The sequence below is a fragment of the Oncorhynchus keta genome, chromosome 12 (genome assembly GCF_023373465.1).
Source record: "Oncorhynchus keta strain PuntledgeMale-10-30-2019 chromosome 12, Oket_V2, whole genome shotgun sequence".
NCBI lineage: Eukaryota > Metazoa > Chordata > Actinopteri > Salmoniformes > Salmonidae > Oncorhynchus > Oncorhynchus keta.
The window spans coordinates 55,474,420-55,492,313 of record NC_068432.1 but is presented as its reverse complement, the minus strand read 5'-3'; the positions used below and the strand labels follow the sequence as shown (position 1 = coordinate 55,492,313).

Sequence of the window (17,894 nt, the reverse complement as noted above, 5' to 3'; positions counted from 1 at the left end):
GTTGGTTTCTGTATCACCACACCACCAGTATTACCTTCACTTGACCAGTTGTCTGATTTCCTCTTTCTTCTCCCTGCAGAGCATATCACCACATGGACTGTTCATCCTATTTGGTAAGGCCATTTAGTAATGGTTGTCATTCACTGCATAGCTGTGTGTGTGTGGGTTACCGTGGTTACTGTGCCTTTTATGCTAACTGTGATTGGCTGATAAGTATACTTCCTGTCCTGTTGTCTGTTTAGATACTGACATCTGTTTGCCATCTCACACCCCTCTATCCTTCCATCTCCGCGTAACTCTCAGCATTATACAATGAAGGGAAATGATCTTGCTTTGGCAATGTAAACATCTGTTTTCCCTTGCCAATAAAGCCCCCTTTGAATTGTATTGAAATAATGTATGTACTTCACACTCCTCTTGTCCCTCCCACTCTCTCGTTCTATCCCTCCCCTCTATCCCTCCCCTCTATCCCTCCCCTCTATCCCTTCCCTCTATCCCTCCCCTCGATCCCTCCCCTCGATCCCTTCTCTCTATCCCTCCCCTCGATCCCTCCCCTCGATCCCTCCCCTCTATCCCTCCCCTCTATCCCTCCCCTCTATCCCTTCCCTCTATCCCTTCCCTCTATCCCTTCTCTCTATCCCTTCTCTCTATCCCTTCTCTCTATCCCTTCTCTCTATCCCTTCCCTCTATCCCTTCTCTCTATCCCTTCTCTCTATCCCTTCTCTCTATCCCTTCCCTCTATCCCTTCTCTCTATCCCTTCCCTCTATCCCTCCCCTCTATCCCTTCTCTCTATCCCTTCTCTCTATCCCTTCCTCTATCCCTTCCCTCTATCCCTTCCCTCTATCCCTCCTCTCTATCCCTTCTCTCTATCCCTTCCCTCTATCCCTTCTCTCTATCCCTTCTCTCTATCCCTTCCCTCTATCCCTTCTCTCTATCCCTTCCCTCTATCCCTTCTCTCTATCCCTTCTCTCTATCCCTTCCCTCTATCCCTTCTCTCTATCCCTTCCCTCTATCCCTTCTCTCTATCCCTCCTCTCTATCCCTCCCCTCTATCCCTCCCCTCTATCCCTCCTCTCTATCCCTTCCCACTATCCCTTCTCTCAGATCCCTTCCCTCTATCCATTCTGTTCTATCCCTCCTGTTCTATCCCTCCCCTGTTATCCCTGAGAGGACCCCTCTAATACTCCTGTTATAATACTGAGAGGACAGATACTTTCTCTATCCCTTCCCTCTATCCCTTCTCTCTATCCCTTCTCTCTATCCCTCCCCTCTATCCCTTCTCTCTAGGGGTGTATGGTGATGTGCATCGGGTCAAGATTCTGTTCAACAAGAAAGAGAATGCCTTAATCCAGATGGCCGACGCTACTCAGGCTCAGCTTGGTGAGAGGACAGATCATACTGTTATAATACTGAGGACAGATGCTACTGTTATAATACTGAGGACAGATCCTACTGTTATAATACTGAGAGGACAGAACCTACTGTTATAATACTGAGAGGACAGATCCTACTGTTATAATACTGAGAGGACAGAACCTACTGTTATAATACTGAGGACAGATCCTACTGTTATAATACTGAGGACAGATCCTACTGTTATAATACTGAGAGGACAGAACCTACTGTTATAATACTGAGAGGACAGAACCTACTGTTATAATACTGAGAGGACAGAACCTACTGTTATAATACTGAGAGGACAGATCCTACTGTTATAATACTGAGAGGACAGAACCTACTGTTATAATACTGAGGACAGATCCTACTGTTATAATACTGAGGACAGATCCTACTGTTATAATACTGAGAGGACAGAACCTACTGTTATAATACTGAGAGGACAGATCCTACTGTTATAATACTGAGAGGACAGATCCTACTGTTATACTACTGAGAGGACAGATCCTACTGTTATAATACTGAGAGGACAGATCCTACTGTTATAATACTGAGAGGACAGAACCTACTGTTATAATACTGAGAGGACAGAACCTACTGTTTTAATACTGAGAGGACAGATCCTACTGTTTTAATACTGAGAGGACAGATCCTACTGTTATAATACTGAGAGGACAGAACCTACTGTTATAATACTGAGAGGACAGATCCTACTGTTATAATACTGAGAGGACAGATCCTACTGTTATAATACTGAGAGGACAGATCCTACTGTTATAATACTGAGGACAGATCCTACTGTTATAATACTGAGAGGACAGATCCTACTGTTATAATACTGAGAGGACAGAACCTACTGTTATAATACTGAGAGGACAGATCCTACTGTTATAATACTGAGAGGACAGAACCTACTGTTATAATACTGAGAGGACAGAACCTACTGTTATAATACTGAGAGGACAGATCATACTGTTATAACACTGAGAGGACAGAACCTACTGTTATAATACTGAGAGGACAGATCCTACTGTTATAATACTGAGAGGACAGATCCTACTGTTATAATACTGAGAGGACAGATCCTACAGTTATAATACTGAGGACAGAACCTACTGTTATAATACTGAGAGGACAGATCCTACTGTTATAATACTGAGGACAGAACCTACTGTTATAATACTGAGAGGACAGATCCTACTGTTATAATACTGAGAGGACAGATCCTACTGTTATAATACTGAGAGGACAGATCCTACTGTTATAATACTGAGAGGACAGAACCTACTGTTATAATACTGAGAGGACAGATCCTACTGTTATAATACTGAGAGGACAGAACCTACTGTTATAATACTGAGGACAGATCCTACTGTTATAATACTGAGAGGACAGATCCTACTGTTATAATACTGAGAGGACAGAACCTACTGTTATAATACTGAGAGGACAGAACCTACTGTTATAATACTGAGAGGACAGATCCTACTGTTATAATACTGAGAGGACAGAACCCACTGTTATACTACTGAGAGGACAGATCCTACTGTTATAATACTGAGAGGACAGATCCTACTGTTATAATACTGAGAGGACAGAACCTACTGTTATAATACTGAGGACAGATCCTACTGTTATAATACTGAGAGGACAGAACCTACTGTTATAATACTGAGGACAGAACCTACTGTTATAATACTGAGAGGACAGAACCTACTGTTATAATACTGAGAGGACAGATCCTACTGTTATAATACTGAGAGGACAGATCCTACTGTTATACTACTGAGAGGACAGATCCTACTGTTATAATACTGAGAGGACAGAACCTACTGTTATAATACTGAGAGGACAGATCCTACTGTTATAATACTGAGAGGACAGATCCTACTGTTATAATACTGAGAGGACAGATCCTACTGTTATAATACTGAGAGGACAGAACCTACTGTTATAATACTGAGAGGACAGATCCTACTGTTATAATACTGAGAGGACAGATCCTACTGTTATAATACTGAGAGGACAGATCCTACTGTTATAATACTGAGAGGACAGATCCTACTGTTATAATACTGAGAGGACAGATCCTACTGTTATAATACTGAGAGGACAGAACCTACTGTTATAATACTGAGAGGACAGAACCTACTGTTATAATACTGAGAGGACAGATCCTACTGTTATAATACTGAGAGGACAGAACCTACTGTTATAATACTGAGAGGACAGATCCTACTGTTATAATACTGAGAGGACAGAACCTACTGTTATAATACTGAGAGGACAGATCCTACTGTTATAATACTGAGAGGACAGATCCTACTGTTATAATACTGAGGACAGAACCTACTGTTATAATACTGAGAGGACAGATCCTACTGTTATAATACTGAGAGGACAGATCCTACTGTTATAATACTGAGAGGACAGAACCTACTGTTATAATACTGAGAGGACAGATCCTACTGTTATAATACTGAGAGGACAGATCCTACTGTTATAATACTGAGGACAGATCCTACTGTTATAATACTGAGAGGACAGATCCTACTGTTATAATACTGAGGACAGAACCTACTGTTATAATACTGAGAGGACAGAACCTACTGTTATAATACTGAGAGGACAGATCCTACTGTTATAATACTGAGAGGACAGATCCTACTGTTATAATACTGAGAGGACAGATCCTACTGTTATAATACTGAGAGGACAGAACCTACTGTTATAATACTGAGAGGACAGATCCTACTGTTATAATACTGAGAGGACAGATCCTACTGTTATAATACTGAGAGGACAGATCCTACTGTTATAATACTGAGAGGACAGATCCTACTGTTATAATACTGAGAGGACAGATCCTACTGTTATAATACTGAGAGGACAGATCCTACTGTTATAATACTGAGAGGACAGAACCTACTGTTATAATACTGAGAGGACAGATCCTACTGTTATAATACTGAGAGGACAGATCCTACTGTTATAATACTGAGAGGACAGATCCTACTGTTATAATACTGAGAGGACAGAACCCACTGTTATACTACTGAGAGGACAGATCCTACTGTTATAATACTGAGAGGACAGATCCTACTGTTATAATACTGAGAGGACAGATGCTACTGTTATAATACTGAGAGGACAGATCCTACTGTTATAATACTGAGAGGACAGATCCTACTGTTATAATACTGAGAGGACAGATCCTACTGTTATAATACTGAGAGGACATAACCTACTGTTTTAATACTGAGAGGACAGATCCTGCTGTTATAATACTGAGAGGACAGATCCTACTGTTATACTACTGAGAGGACAGATCCTACTGTTATAATACTAAGAGGACAGATCCTACTGTTATAATACTAAGAGGACAGATCCTACTGTTATAATACTGAGAGGACAGATCCTACTGTTATAATACTGAGAGGACAGATCCTACTGTTATAATACTGAGAGGACAGATCCTACTGTTATAATACTGAGAGGACAGATCCTACTGTTATAATACTGAGAGGACAGATCCTACTGTTATAATACTGAGAGGACAGCAGTGAACAATTTACCCAGCATCGTCCGAGGAAGGCTGGGGTAGGCCGTCAATGTAAATAAGAATTTGTTAGTAACTGAAAATAAAAAACTATATTAAAAAAATAACCCTAATAACCCTAAAACCGGGTCCATATACTATCCCCTCCTCTTTGATCCATTCTGTTTCGTCTGGTCCTTTCATTTCAAATGTTACTTTGATTCATGCACTTGATTTAACTATATTATGTATTACAGTTGATTTAACTATATTATGTATTACAGTTGATTTAATTATATTAGGTATTACAGTTGATTTAACTATATTATGTATTACAGTTGATTTAATTAATAATAATATATAATAATAATAATATATGCCATTTAGCAGACGCTTTTATCCAAAGCGACTTACAGTCATGTGTGCATACATTCTACGTATGGGTGGTCCCGGGGATCGAACCCACTACCCTGGCGTTACAAGCGCCATGCTCTACCAACATATTAGGTATTACAGTTGATTTAATTATATTAGGTATTACAGTTGATTTAATTATATTATGTACTACAGTTGATTTAACTATATTATGTACTACACTGGCTTTTATTTAGGCCTCCTGTTAATGTCAGATGTCCTTGAGGGCCCTGAAAGGTGTCCGCCGGCCTCACGGGTGGCGCAGTGGTCCAGGGCGCTGTACTGCAGCGCCAGCTGTGCCACCAGAGACTCTGTCGTAACCGGCCGTGACCGGGAGGTCCGTGGGGCGAGGCACAATTGGCCTAGCGTCGTCCGGGTTAGGGAGGGGTTGGTCGTCCGGGTTAGGGAGGGGTTGGCCGGTAGGGATGGGTTGGCCGGTAGGGATATCCTTGTCTCATCGCGCACCAGCGACTCCTGTGGCGATCCGGGCGCAGTGCGCGCAAACCAAGGTTGCCAGGTGCACGGTGTTTCCTCCGACACATTGGTGCGGCTGGCTCCCGGGTTGGATGCGCGCTGTGTTAAGAAGCAGTGCGGCTTGGTTGGGTTGTGTATCGGAGGACGCATGACTTTCAACCTTCGTCTCTCCCGAGCCGTACGGGAGTTGTAGCGATGAGACAAGATAGTAGCTACTAAAACAATTGGACACCACGAAAATTGGGGAGAAAATGGGGTAAATAAAAATAAATAAAAAAGGTGTCCGCCAAATCAAATATATTATTATTTTATTATAATTATTTATGTCTGTCAGTCTGTATGTACGGTGTCTGACTCTTCTCCTCGTCTCCTCCAGCAATGTCCCACCTGAACGGCCAGCGGCTGCACGGCAAGGTGATCAGAGTGACCATCTCTAAGCACCAGACGGTCCAGCTGCCCAGGGAGGGACAGGAAGACCAGGGCCTCACGAAAGACTTCAGCGGCTCCCCGCTACACCGCTTCAAGAAGCCTGGATCCAAGAACTTTCAGAACATCTTCCCTCCCTCTGCCACCCTCCATCTATCCAACATCCCGTGAGATTCACTATACCTCCTCTGCCACCCTCCATCTATCCAACATCCCATTAGATTCACTATACCTCCCTCTGCCACCCTCCACCTATCCAACATCCCGTGAGATTCACTATACCTCCCTCTGCCACCCTCCATCTATCCAACATCCCATTAGATTCACTATACCTCCCTCTGCCACCCTCCATCTATCCAACATCCCATTAGATTCACTATACCTCCCTCTGCCACCCTCCATCTATCCAACATCCCATTAGATTCACTATACCTCCCTCTGCCACCCTCCATCTATCCAACATCCCATTAGATTCACTATACCTCCCTCTGCCACCCTCCATCTATCCAACATCCCATTAGATTCACTATACCTCCCTCTGCCACCCTCCACCTATCCAACATCCCATTAGATTCACTATACCTCCCTCTGCCACCCTCCATCTATCCAACATCCCATTAGATTCACTATACCTCCCTCTGCCACCCTCCATCTATCCAACATCCCATTAGATTCACTATACCTCCCTCTGCCACCTCCACCTATCCAACATCCAGTGAGATTCACTATACCTCCCTCTGCCACCCTCCATCTATCCAACATCCCATTAGATTCACTATACCTCCCTCTGCCACCCTCCATCTATCCAACATCCCCAGATTCAGATTCCTATACATTAGATTCACTATACCTCCCTCTGCCATCTATCCAACATCCCATTAGATTCACTATACCTCCCTCTGCCACCCTCCATCTATCCAACATCCCATTAGATTCACTATACCTCCCTCTGCCACCCTCCATCTATCCAACATCCCATTAGATTCACTATACCTCCCTCTGCCACCCTCCATCTATCCAACATCCCATTAGATTCACTATACCTCCCTCTGCCACCCTCCATCTATCCAACATCCCATTGATTCACTATACCTCCTCTGCCACCCTCCATCTATCCAACATCCCATTAGATTCACTATACCTCCCTCTGCCACCCTCCATCTATCCAACATCCCATTAGATTCACTATACCTCCCTCTGCCACCCTCCATCTATCCAACATCCCATTAGATTCACTATACCTCCTCTGCCACCCTCCATCTATCCAACATCCCATTAGATTCACTATACCTCCCTCTGCCACCCTCCATCTATCCAACATCCCATTAGATTCACTATACCTCCCTCTGCCACCCTCCATCTATCCAACATCCCATTAGATTCACTATACCTCCCTCTGCCACCCTCCATCTATCCAACATCCCATTAGATTCACTATACCTCCCTCTGCCACCCTCCATCTATCCAACATCCCATTAGATTCACTATACCTCCCTCTGCCACCCTCCACACTATCCAACATCCCATTAGATTCACTATACCTCCCTCTGCCACCCTCCATCTATCCAACATCCCATTAGATTCACTATACCTCCCCTCTGCCACTCCTCCACCCTCCTATCCAACATCCCATTAGATTCACTATACCTCCTCTGCCACCCTCCATCTATCCAACATCCCATTAGATTCACTATACCTCCCTCTGCCACCCTCCATCTATCCAACATCCATTAGATTCATTAGCCACCCTCCATCTTCACATCCCATACCTCCCTCTGCCACCCTCCATCTATCCAACATCCCATTAGATTCACTATACCTCCCTCTGCCACCCTCCATCTATCCAACATCCATTAGATTCACTATACCTCCCTCTGCCACCCTCCATCTATCCAACATCCAGTGAGATTCACTATACCTCCCTCTGCCACCCTCCATCTATCCAACATCCCATTAGATTCACTATACCTCCCTCTGCCACCCTCCATCTATCCAACATCCCATTAGATTCACTATACCTCCCTCTGCCACCCTCCATCTATCCAACATCCCATTAGATTCACTATACCTCCCTCTGCCACCTCCATCTATCCAACATCCCATTAGATTCACTATACCTCCCTCTGCCACCCTCCATCTATCCAACATCCCATTAGATTCACTATACCTCCCTCTGCCACCCTCCATCTATCCAACATCCCATTAGATTCACTATACCTCCCTCTGCCACCCTCCATCTATCCAACATCCCATTAGATTCACTATACCTCCCTCTGCCACCCTCCATTCTATCCAACATCCATTAGATTCACTATACCTCCCTCTGCCACCCTCCATCTATCCAACATCCCATTAGATTCACTATACCTCCCTCTGCCACCCTCCATCTATCCAACATCCCATTAGATTCACTATACCTCCCTCTGCCACCCTCCATCTATCCAACATCCCATTAGATTCACTATACCTCCCTCTGCCACCCTCCATCTATCCAACATCCCATTAGATTCACTATACCTCCCTCTGCCACCCTCCATCTATCCAACATCCCATTAGATTCACTATACCTCCCTCTGCCACCCTCCATCTATCCAACATCCCATTAGATTCACTATACCTCCCTCTGCCACCCTCCATCTATCCAACATCCCATTAGATTCACTATACCTCCCTCTGCCACCCTCCATCTATCCAACATCCCATTAGATTCACTATACCTCCCTCTGCCACCCTCCCTATCCAACATCCAGTGAGATTCACTCTGCCACCCTCCATCTATCCAACATCCCATTAGATTCACTATACCTCCCTCTCCCTCCATCTATCCAACATCCCATTAGATTCACTATACCTCCTCTGCCACCCTCCATCTATCCAACATCCCATTAGATTCACTATACCTCCCCCTCTGCCACCCATTAGATTCCACCTCCCTCTACCCTCCACCTACATCCCATTAGATTCACTATACCTCCCTCTGCCACCCTCCACCTATCCAACATCCCATTAGATTCACTATACCTCCCTCTGCCACCCTCCATCTATCCAACATCCCATTAGATTCACTATACCTCCCTCTGCCACCCTCCATCTATCCAACATCCCATTAGATTCACTATACCTCCCTCTGCCACCCTCCATCTATCCAACATCCCATTAGATTCACTATACCTCCCTCTGCCACCCTCCATCTATCCAACATCCCATTAGATTCACTATACCTCCCTCTGCCACCCTCCATCTATCCAACATCCCATTAGATTCACTATACCTCCCTCTGCCACCCTCCACCTATCCAACATCCCATTAGATTCACTATACCTCCCTCTGCCACCCTCCATCTATCCAACATCCCATTAGATTCACTATATTCACTACCCCTCTGCCACCCTCCTCTATCCAACATCCCATTAGATTCACTATACCTCCTCTGCCACCTCCATCTATCCAACATCCCATTAGATTCACTATACCTCCCTCTGCCACCTCCCCTATCCAACATCCCATTAGATTCACCTCCTCTCCACCCTCCATCTATCCAACATCCAGTGAGATTCACTATACCTCCCTCTGCCACCCTCCATCTATCCAACATCCCATTAGATTCACTATACCTCCCTCTGCCACCCTCCATCTATCCAACATCCCATTAGATTCACTATACCTCCCTCTGCCACCCTCCATCTATCCAACATCCCAGTTAGATTCACTATACCTCCCTCTGCCACCCTCCATCTATCCAACATCCCATTAGATTCACTATACCTCCCTCTGCCACCCTCCACCTATCCAACATCCCATTAGATTCACTATACTCCCTCTGCCACCCTCCACCTATCCACATCCCATTAGATTCACCATGCCACCCTCCATCTATCCAACATCCCATTAGATTCACTATACCTCCCTCTGCCACCCTCCATCTATCCAACATCCCATTAGATTCATCCAGTTAGATTCATACCTCCCTCTGCCACCCTCCACCTCCATCTATCCAACATCCCATTAGATTCACTATACCTCCTCTGCCACCCTCCATCTATCCAACATCCCATTAGATTCACTATACCTCCCTCTGCCACCCTCCATCTATCCAACATCCCATTAGATTCACTATACCTCCCTCTGCCACCCTCCATCTATCCAACATCCCATTAGATTCACTATACCTCCCTCTGCCACCCTCCATCTATCCAACATCCCATTAGATTCACTATACCTCCCTCTGCCACCCTCCATCTATCCAACATCCCTAGATTCACTATACCTCCCTCTGCCACCCTCCATCTATCCAACATCCCATTAGATTCACTATACCTCCCTCTGCCACCCTCCATCTATCCAACATCCCATTAGATTCACTATACCTCCCTCTGCCACCCTCCATCTATCCAACATCCCATTAGATTCACTATACCTCCCTCTGCCACCCTCCACCTATCCAACATCCCATTAGATTCACTATACCTCCCTCTGCCACCCTCCATCTATCCAACATCCCATTAGATTCACTATACCTCCCTCTGCCACCCTCCATCTATCCAACATCCCATTAGATTCACTATACCTCCCTCTGCCACCCTCCCTCCCATCCATTAGATTCACTAGATTCACTAACATCCCATTAGATTCACTATACCTCCCTCTGCCACCAACATCCATTAGATTCTATGCCACCCCTCCACCATCCAACCCATTAGATTCACTATACCTCCCTCTGCTCCTCCTCTGCCATCCCTCCACCTCCCTCTATCCAACATCCCATTAGATTCACTATACCTCCCTCTGCCACCCTCCATCTATCCCATCCCATTAGATTCACTATACCTCTGCCACCCTCCATCTATCCAACATCCCATTAGATTCACTATACCTCCCTCTGCCACCCTCCATCTATCCAACATCCCATTAGATTCACTATACCTCCCTCTGCCACCCTCCATCTATCCAACATCCCATTAGATTCACTATACCTCCCTCTGCCACCCTCCATCTATCCAACATCCCATTAGATTCACTATACCTCCCTCTGCCACCCTCCCTCCACCTATTCCAACATCCCATTAGATTCACTATACCTCCCTCTGCCACCCTCCATCTATCCAACATCCCATTAGATTCACTATACCTCCCTCTGCCACCCTCCATCTATCCAACATCATTAGATTCACTATACCTCCTCTGCCACCCTCCATCTATCCAACATCCCATTAGATCACTATACTATCCACCTATCCATCCTTAGATTCACTATACCTCCCTCTGCCACCCTCCTCCATCCTATCCCATCCCTAGATTCACTATACCTCCTCTGCCACCCTCCATCTATCCAACATCCCATTAGATTCACTATACCTCCCTCTGCCACCCTCCATCTATCCAACATCCCATTAGATTCACTATACCTCCCTCTGCCACCCTCCATCTATCCAACATCCCATTAGATTCACTATACCTCCCTCTGCCACCCTCCCCTCCATCCCTAGATTCCATACCTCCCTCTGCCACCCTCCATCCAACATCCCATTAGATTCACTATACCTCCCTCTGCCACCCTCCATCTATCCAACATCCCATTAGATTCACTATATACCCTCCTCTATCCAACATCCCTTAGATTCACTATACCTCCCCACCCTCCATCTATCCAACATCCCATTAGATTCACTATACCTCCCTCTGCCACCCTCCACCTATCCAACATCCCATTAGATTCACTATACCTCCCTCTGCCACCCAACATCCATTCACTATATCCAACATCCCATTAGATTCACTATACCTCCCTCTGCCACCCTCCATCTATCCAACATCCCATTAGATTCACTATACCTCCCTCTGCCACCCTCCATCTATCCAACATCCCATTAGATTCACTATACCTCCCTCTGCCACCCTCCACCTATCCAACATCCCATTAGATTCACTATACCTCCCTCCACATCCCTCCACCTATCCAACATCCATTAGATTCACTATACCTCCCTCTGCCACCCTCCATCTATCCAACATCCCATTAGATTCACTATACCTCCTCTGCCACATTGAGATTCCTCCACCTCCATCCAACATCCCATTAGATTCACTATACCTCCCTCTGCCACCCTCCATCTATCCAACATCCCATTAGATTCACTATACCTCCCTCTGCCACCCTCCATCTATCCAACATCCCATTAGATTCACTATACCTCCCTCTGCCACCCTCCATCTATCCAACATCCCATTAGATTCACTATACCTCCTCTGCCACCCTCCATCTATCCAACATCCCATTAGATTCACTATACCTCCCTCTGCCACCCTCCACCTATCCAACATCCCATTAGATTCACTATACCTCCCTCTGCCACCCTCCATCTATCCAACATCCCATTAGATTCACTATACCCTCCCTATCCTCTGCCACCCTCCATCTATCCAACATCCCATTAGATTCACTATACCTCCCTCTGCCACCCTCCATCTATCCAACATCCAGTAGATTCACTATACCTCCCTCTGCCACCTCCATCCAACATCCCATTAGATTCACCCTCTGCCACCCTCCATCTATCCAACATCCAGTGAGATTCACTATACCTCCCTCTGCCACCCTCCATCTATCCAACATCCCATTAGATTCACTATACCTCCCTCTGCCACCCTCCACCTATCCAACATCCCATTAGATTCACTATACCTCCCTCTGCCACCCTCCATCTATCCAACATCCCAGTTAGATTCACTATACCTCCCCTCTGCCACCCTCCCTATCCAACATCCCATTAGATTCACTATACACCCTCCATCTATCCAACATCCCGTGAGATTCACTATACCTCTGCCTCCTCCCCTCTCCAACACTATACCTCCTCCTCCCCTCCCATTCCTCCCCTCTCCAACTATATCCAACCAGTGAGATTCACTATACCTCCCTCTCTCCAACTATACCCTCCACCCTCCCCTCTCCATTCCTACACTCCCTCTGCCACCCTCCATCTATCCAACATCCCATTAGATTCACTATACCTCCCCTCCTCCAACATCCCGTTAGATTCCTACCTCCAACCATCTATCCAACAGTGAGATTCACTATACCCCCTCCTCCCTCTCTCCAACTACACCTCCCCTCCTCTACAAACCTCCCTCCTCCCCTCTCCAACATCCCATAACTCCCTCTTCCCTGCCTCTCCATATACTCCCTCTAGATTCACTATACCTCCTCTGCTCCCTCCACCTCCAACTCCCTTCACTAACTCCCCTGCCACCCCCCTCCAACTCCAACTTTACCTCCCTCCCACCCTCCTCTCCAACTTTACCTCCCTCCTCCCCTCTCCAACTATAACTCCCTCTTCCCTCTCTCCAACTATACCTGCCCCCTCTACAACTTTACCTCCCTCCTCCCCCTCTCCAACTTTACCTCCCTCCTCCCCCTCTCCAACTATAACTCCCTCTTCCCTCTCTCCAACTACACCTCCCTCCTCTACAACTACACCTCCCTCCTCCCCAACTATAACTCCCTCTTCCTTCTCTCCAACTATACCTCCCCCTCTACAACTACACCTCCCTCCTCGCCCTCTCCAACTACACCTCCCTCCTCCACCTCTCCAACTACACCTCCCTCCTCCCCCTCTCCAACGACACCTCCCCTCCTCCCTCTCTCCAACTACACCTCCCCCCTCTCCAACTCTACCCCCCCCTCTCCAACTATACCCTCCTCCTCCCCCTCTCCACCTACACCTCCCTCCTCCCCCTCTCCAACGACACCCCCCTCCTCCCTCTCTCCAACTACACCTCCCTCCTCTACAACTACACCTCCCTCCTCCCCCTCTCCAACTATAACTCCCTCTTCCCTCTCTCCAACTATACCTCCCCCTCTACAACTACACCTCCCTCCTCCCTCTCTCCAACTTTAACTCCCTCCTCCCCCTCTCCAACTACACCTCCCTCCTCCACCTCTCCAACTACACCTCCCTCCCCCCCTCTACAACTACACCTCCCTCCTCCCCCTCTCCAACTATAACTCCCTCTTCCCTCTCTCCAACTATACCTCCCCCTCTACAACTACACCTCCCTCCTCCCCCTCTCCAAATTTAACTCCCTCCTCCCCTTCTCCAACTTTACCTCCCTCCTCCCCCTCTCCAACTTTACCTCCCTCCTCCCCCTCTCCAACTATAACTCCCTCTTCCCTCTATCCAACTATACCTCCCCCTCTACAACTTTACCTCCCTCCTCCCCCTCTCCAACTTTACCTCCCTCCTCCCCCTCTCCAACTATAACTCCCTCTTCCCTCTCTCCAACTACACCTCCCTCCTCTACAACTACACCTCCCTCCTCCCCCTCTCCAACTATAACTCCCTCTTCCCTCTCTCCAACTATACCTCCCCCTCTACAACTACACCTCCCTCCTCCCCCTCTCCAACTTTAACTCCCTCCTCCCCCTCTCCAACTTTACCTCCCTCCTCCCCCTCTCCAACTTTAACTCCCTATAACCTCCCTCTTCCCTCTCTCCAACTATACCCACGCCTCTACAACTACACCTCCCTCCTCCCCCTCTCCAACTTTAACTCCCTCCTCCCCCTCTCCAACTTTACCTCCCTCCTCCCCCTCTCCAACTACACCTCCCTCCTCTCCAACTACACCTCCCTCCTCCCCCTCTCCAACTATACACCTCCCTCCAACCAAACACCTGCCCCCTCCTCCCTCCTCCCTCTCCAACTCAAATACCTCCCTTCTCCCCCTCTCCAACAACACCTCCCTCCTCCCCCTCTCCTACTACACCTCCCTCCTCCCCCTCTCAAACTACACCTCCCTTCTCCCCTCTCCAACACTAGTTACTATTGTGTTTACTTCTGGGGATGGATGGACTGTACTCCTGCAGTATACTATAGAGGCTGTCTCCTGCAGTATACTGTATACTATAGAGGCTGTACTCCTGCAGTATACTATACTCCTGCAGTATACTGTAGAGGCTGTACTCCTGCAGTATACTATAGAGGCTGTACTCCTGCAGTATACTATAGTAGGCTGTACTCCTGCAGTATACTATAGCAGGCTGTACTCCTGCAGTATACTGTAGAGTACTCCTGCAGTATACTGTAGAGGCTGTACCCTGCAGTATACTGTAGAGGCTGTACTCCTGCAGTATACTGTAGAGGCTGTACTCCTGCAGTATACTGTAGAGGCTGTACTCCTGCAGTATACTATAGAGGCTGTATTCCTGCAGTATACTATAGAGGCAGTACTCCTGCAGTATACTATAGAGGCTGTACTCCTGCAGTATACTATAGAGGCTGTACTCCTGCAGTATACTATACTACTCCTGCAGTAGGTAGAGGCTGTACTCCTGCAGTATACTATAGAGGCTGTACTCCTGCAGTATACTATAGAGGCTGTACTCCTGCAGTATACTATAGAGGCTGTATTCCTGCAGTATACTGTAGACTCCTGCAGTATACTGTAGAGGCTGTACTCCTGCAGTATACTGTACTCCTGCAGTATACTGTAGAGGCTGTACTCCTGCAGTATACTGTAGAGGCTGTACTCCTGCAGTATACTGTAGAGGCTGTACTCCTGCAGTATACTGTAGAGGCTGTATTCCTGCAGTATACTGTAGAGGCTGTACTCCTGCAGTATACTATAGAGGCTGTATTCCTGCAGTATACTGTAGAGGCTGTACTCCTGCAGTATACTGTAGAGGCTGTATTCCTGCAGTATACTGTAGAGGCTGTACTCCTGCAGTATACTATAGAGGCTGTATTCCTGCAGTATACTGTAGAGGCTGTACTCCTGCAGTATACTGTAGAGGCTCTCCTGCAGTATACTGTAGAGGCTGTACTCCTGCAGTATACTGTAGAGGCTGTACTCCTGCAGTATACTGTAGAGGCTGTACTCCTGCAGTATACTATAGAGGCTGTACTCCTGCAGTATACTATAGAGGCTGTACTCCTGCAGTATACTAGTAGGCTGTACTCCTGCAGTATACAGAGGCTGTACTCCTGCAGTATACTATAGAGGCTGTACTCCTGCAGTATACTACTCCTGCAGTATACTATAGAAGCAGTACTCCTGCAGTATACTATAGAGGCTGTACTCCTGCAGTATACTGTAGAGGCACTCCTGCAGTATACTATAGAGGCTGTACTCCTGCAGTATACTATAGAGGCTGTATTCCTGCAGTATACTATAGAGGCTGTACTCCTGCAGTATACTGTAGAGGCTGTACTCCTGCAGTATACTATAGAGGCTGTACTCCTGCAGTATACTATAGAGGCTGTACTCCTGCAGTATACTGTAGAGGCTGTACTCCTGCAGTATACTGTAGAGGCTGTACTCCTGCAGTATACTATAGAGGCTGTACTCCTGCAGTATACTGTAGAGGCTGTACTCCTGCAGTATACTATAGAGGCTGTACTCCTGCAGTATACTATAGAGGCTGTACTCCTGCAGTATACTGTAGAGGCTGTACTCCTGCAGTATACTGTAGAGGCTGTACTCCTGCAGTATACTGTAGAGGCTGTACTCCTGCAGTATACTATAGAGGCTGTACTCCTGCAGTATACTATACAGTATACTAGAGGCTGTATTCCTGCAGTATACTGTAGAGGCTGTACTCCTGCAGTATACTGTAGAGGCTGTACTCCTGCAGTATACTGTAGAGGCTGTACTCCTGCAGTATACTGTAGAGGCTGTACTCCTGCAGTATACTGTAGAGGCTGTACTCCTGCAGTATACTGTAGAGGCTGTACTCCTGCAGTATACTATAGAGGCTGTACTCCTGCAGTATACTGCTGCAGTATACTATAGTCCTGCAGTATACTATAGAGGCTGTATTCCTGCAGTATACTGTAGAGGCTGTACTCCTGCAGTATACTGTAGAGGCTGTACTCCTGCAGTATACTGTAGAGGCTGTACTCCTGCAGTATACTATAGAGGCTGTATTCCTGCAGTATACTGTAGAGGCTGTACTCCTGCAGTATACTGTAGAGGCTGTACTCCTGCAGTATACTATAGAGGCTGTACTCCTGCAGTATACTATAGAGGCTGTACTCCTGCAGTATACTATAGAGGCTGTACTCCTGCAGTATACTATAGAGGCTGTATTCCTGCAGTATACTATAGAGGCTGTACTCCTGCAGTATACTGTAGAGGCTGTACTCCTGCAGTATACTGTAGAGGCTGTACTCCTGCAGTATACTATAGAGGCTGTACTCCTGCAGTATACTGTAGAGGCTGTACTCCTGCAGTATACTATAGAGGCTGTATTCCTGCAGTATACTGTAGAGGCTGTACTCCTGCAGTATACTGTAGAGGCTGTACTCCTGCAGTATACTATAGAGGCTGTATTCCTGCAGTATACTGTAGAGGCTGTACTCCTGCAGTATACTGTAGAGGCTGTACTCCTGCAGTATACTGTAGAGGCTGTACTCCTGCAGTATACTGTAGAGGCTGTACTCCTGCAGTATACTGTAGAGGCTGTACTCCTGCAGTATACTGTAGAGGCTGTACTCCTGCAGTATACTGTAGAGGCTGTACTCCTGCAGTATACTGTAGAGGCTGTACTCCTGCAGTATACTGTAGAGGCTGTACTCCTGCAGTATACTGTAGAGGCTGTACTCCTGCAGTATACTCCACCAGAGGTATCACCAGTTGAAGAAATAGT

The 17,894-nt window shown here is 46.6% G+C and overlaps 1 protein-coding gene and 2 long non-coding RNA genes across 98 annotated transcripts in view; 1 reads left to right on the top strand and 2 right to left on the bottom strand.

Moving 5' to 3' along the window:
- The window catches only part of LOC118376345 (polypyrimidine tract-binding protein 3-like), a 105,726-nt gene that overhangs the window by 75,763 nt on the left and 12,069 nt on the right, over nt 1-17,894 (top strand). For all 50 annotated transcript variants that reach the window (XR_008061612.1, XR_008061648.1, XR_008061639.1 and 47 more), the window contains exons 9-11: nt 80-113; nt 1,288-1,380; nt 6,201-6,417. Coding sequence is in view for 2 of the 50 variants with exons in the window: in XM_052458719.1 (XP_052314679.1) it covers nt 80-113; nt 1,288-1,380; nt 6,201-6,417 (344 nt within the window). In the remaining 48 variants the exon portion in view is untranslated. The remainder of the gene's footprint in view (nt 1-79; nt 114-1,287; nt 1,381-6,200; nt 6,418-17,894) is intronic.
- LOC127906497 (uncharacterized) lies at nt 1,491-3,986 on the bottom strand. The gene is made up of 3 exons (XR_008061711.1): nt 3,835-3,986; nt 3,344-3,747; nt 1,491-1,677 (listed from the first exon to the last, which is right to left on the bottom strand). It is a non-coding gene; the product is annotated as an uncharacterized LOC127906497 (long non-coding RNA).
- LOC127906495 (uncharacterized) lies at nt 6,639-12,966 on the bottom strand. 47 transcript variants are annotated; one of them, XR_008061672.1, is made up of 10 exons: nt 12,833-12,960; nt 12,541-12,590; nt 12,033-12,182; nt 11,924-11,973; nt 10,568-10,767; nt 9,522-9,571; nt 9,222-9,321; nt 8,119-8,218; nt 6,946-7,031; nt 6,639-6,896 (listed from the first exon to the last, which is right to left on the bottom strand). It is a non-coding gene; the product is annotated as an uncharacterized LOC127906495 (long non-coding RNA). The 47 variants fall into 47 exon arrangements; XR_008061675.1 differs by having other exon boundaries at nt 12,083-12,182; XR_008061670.1 differs by lacking the exon at nt 12,541-12,590 and having other exon boundaries at nt 12,833-12,966.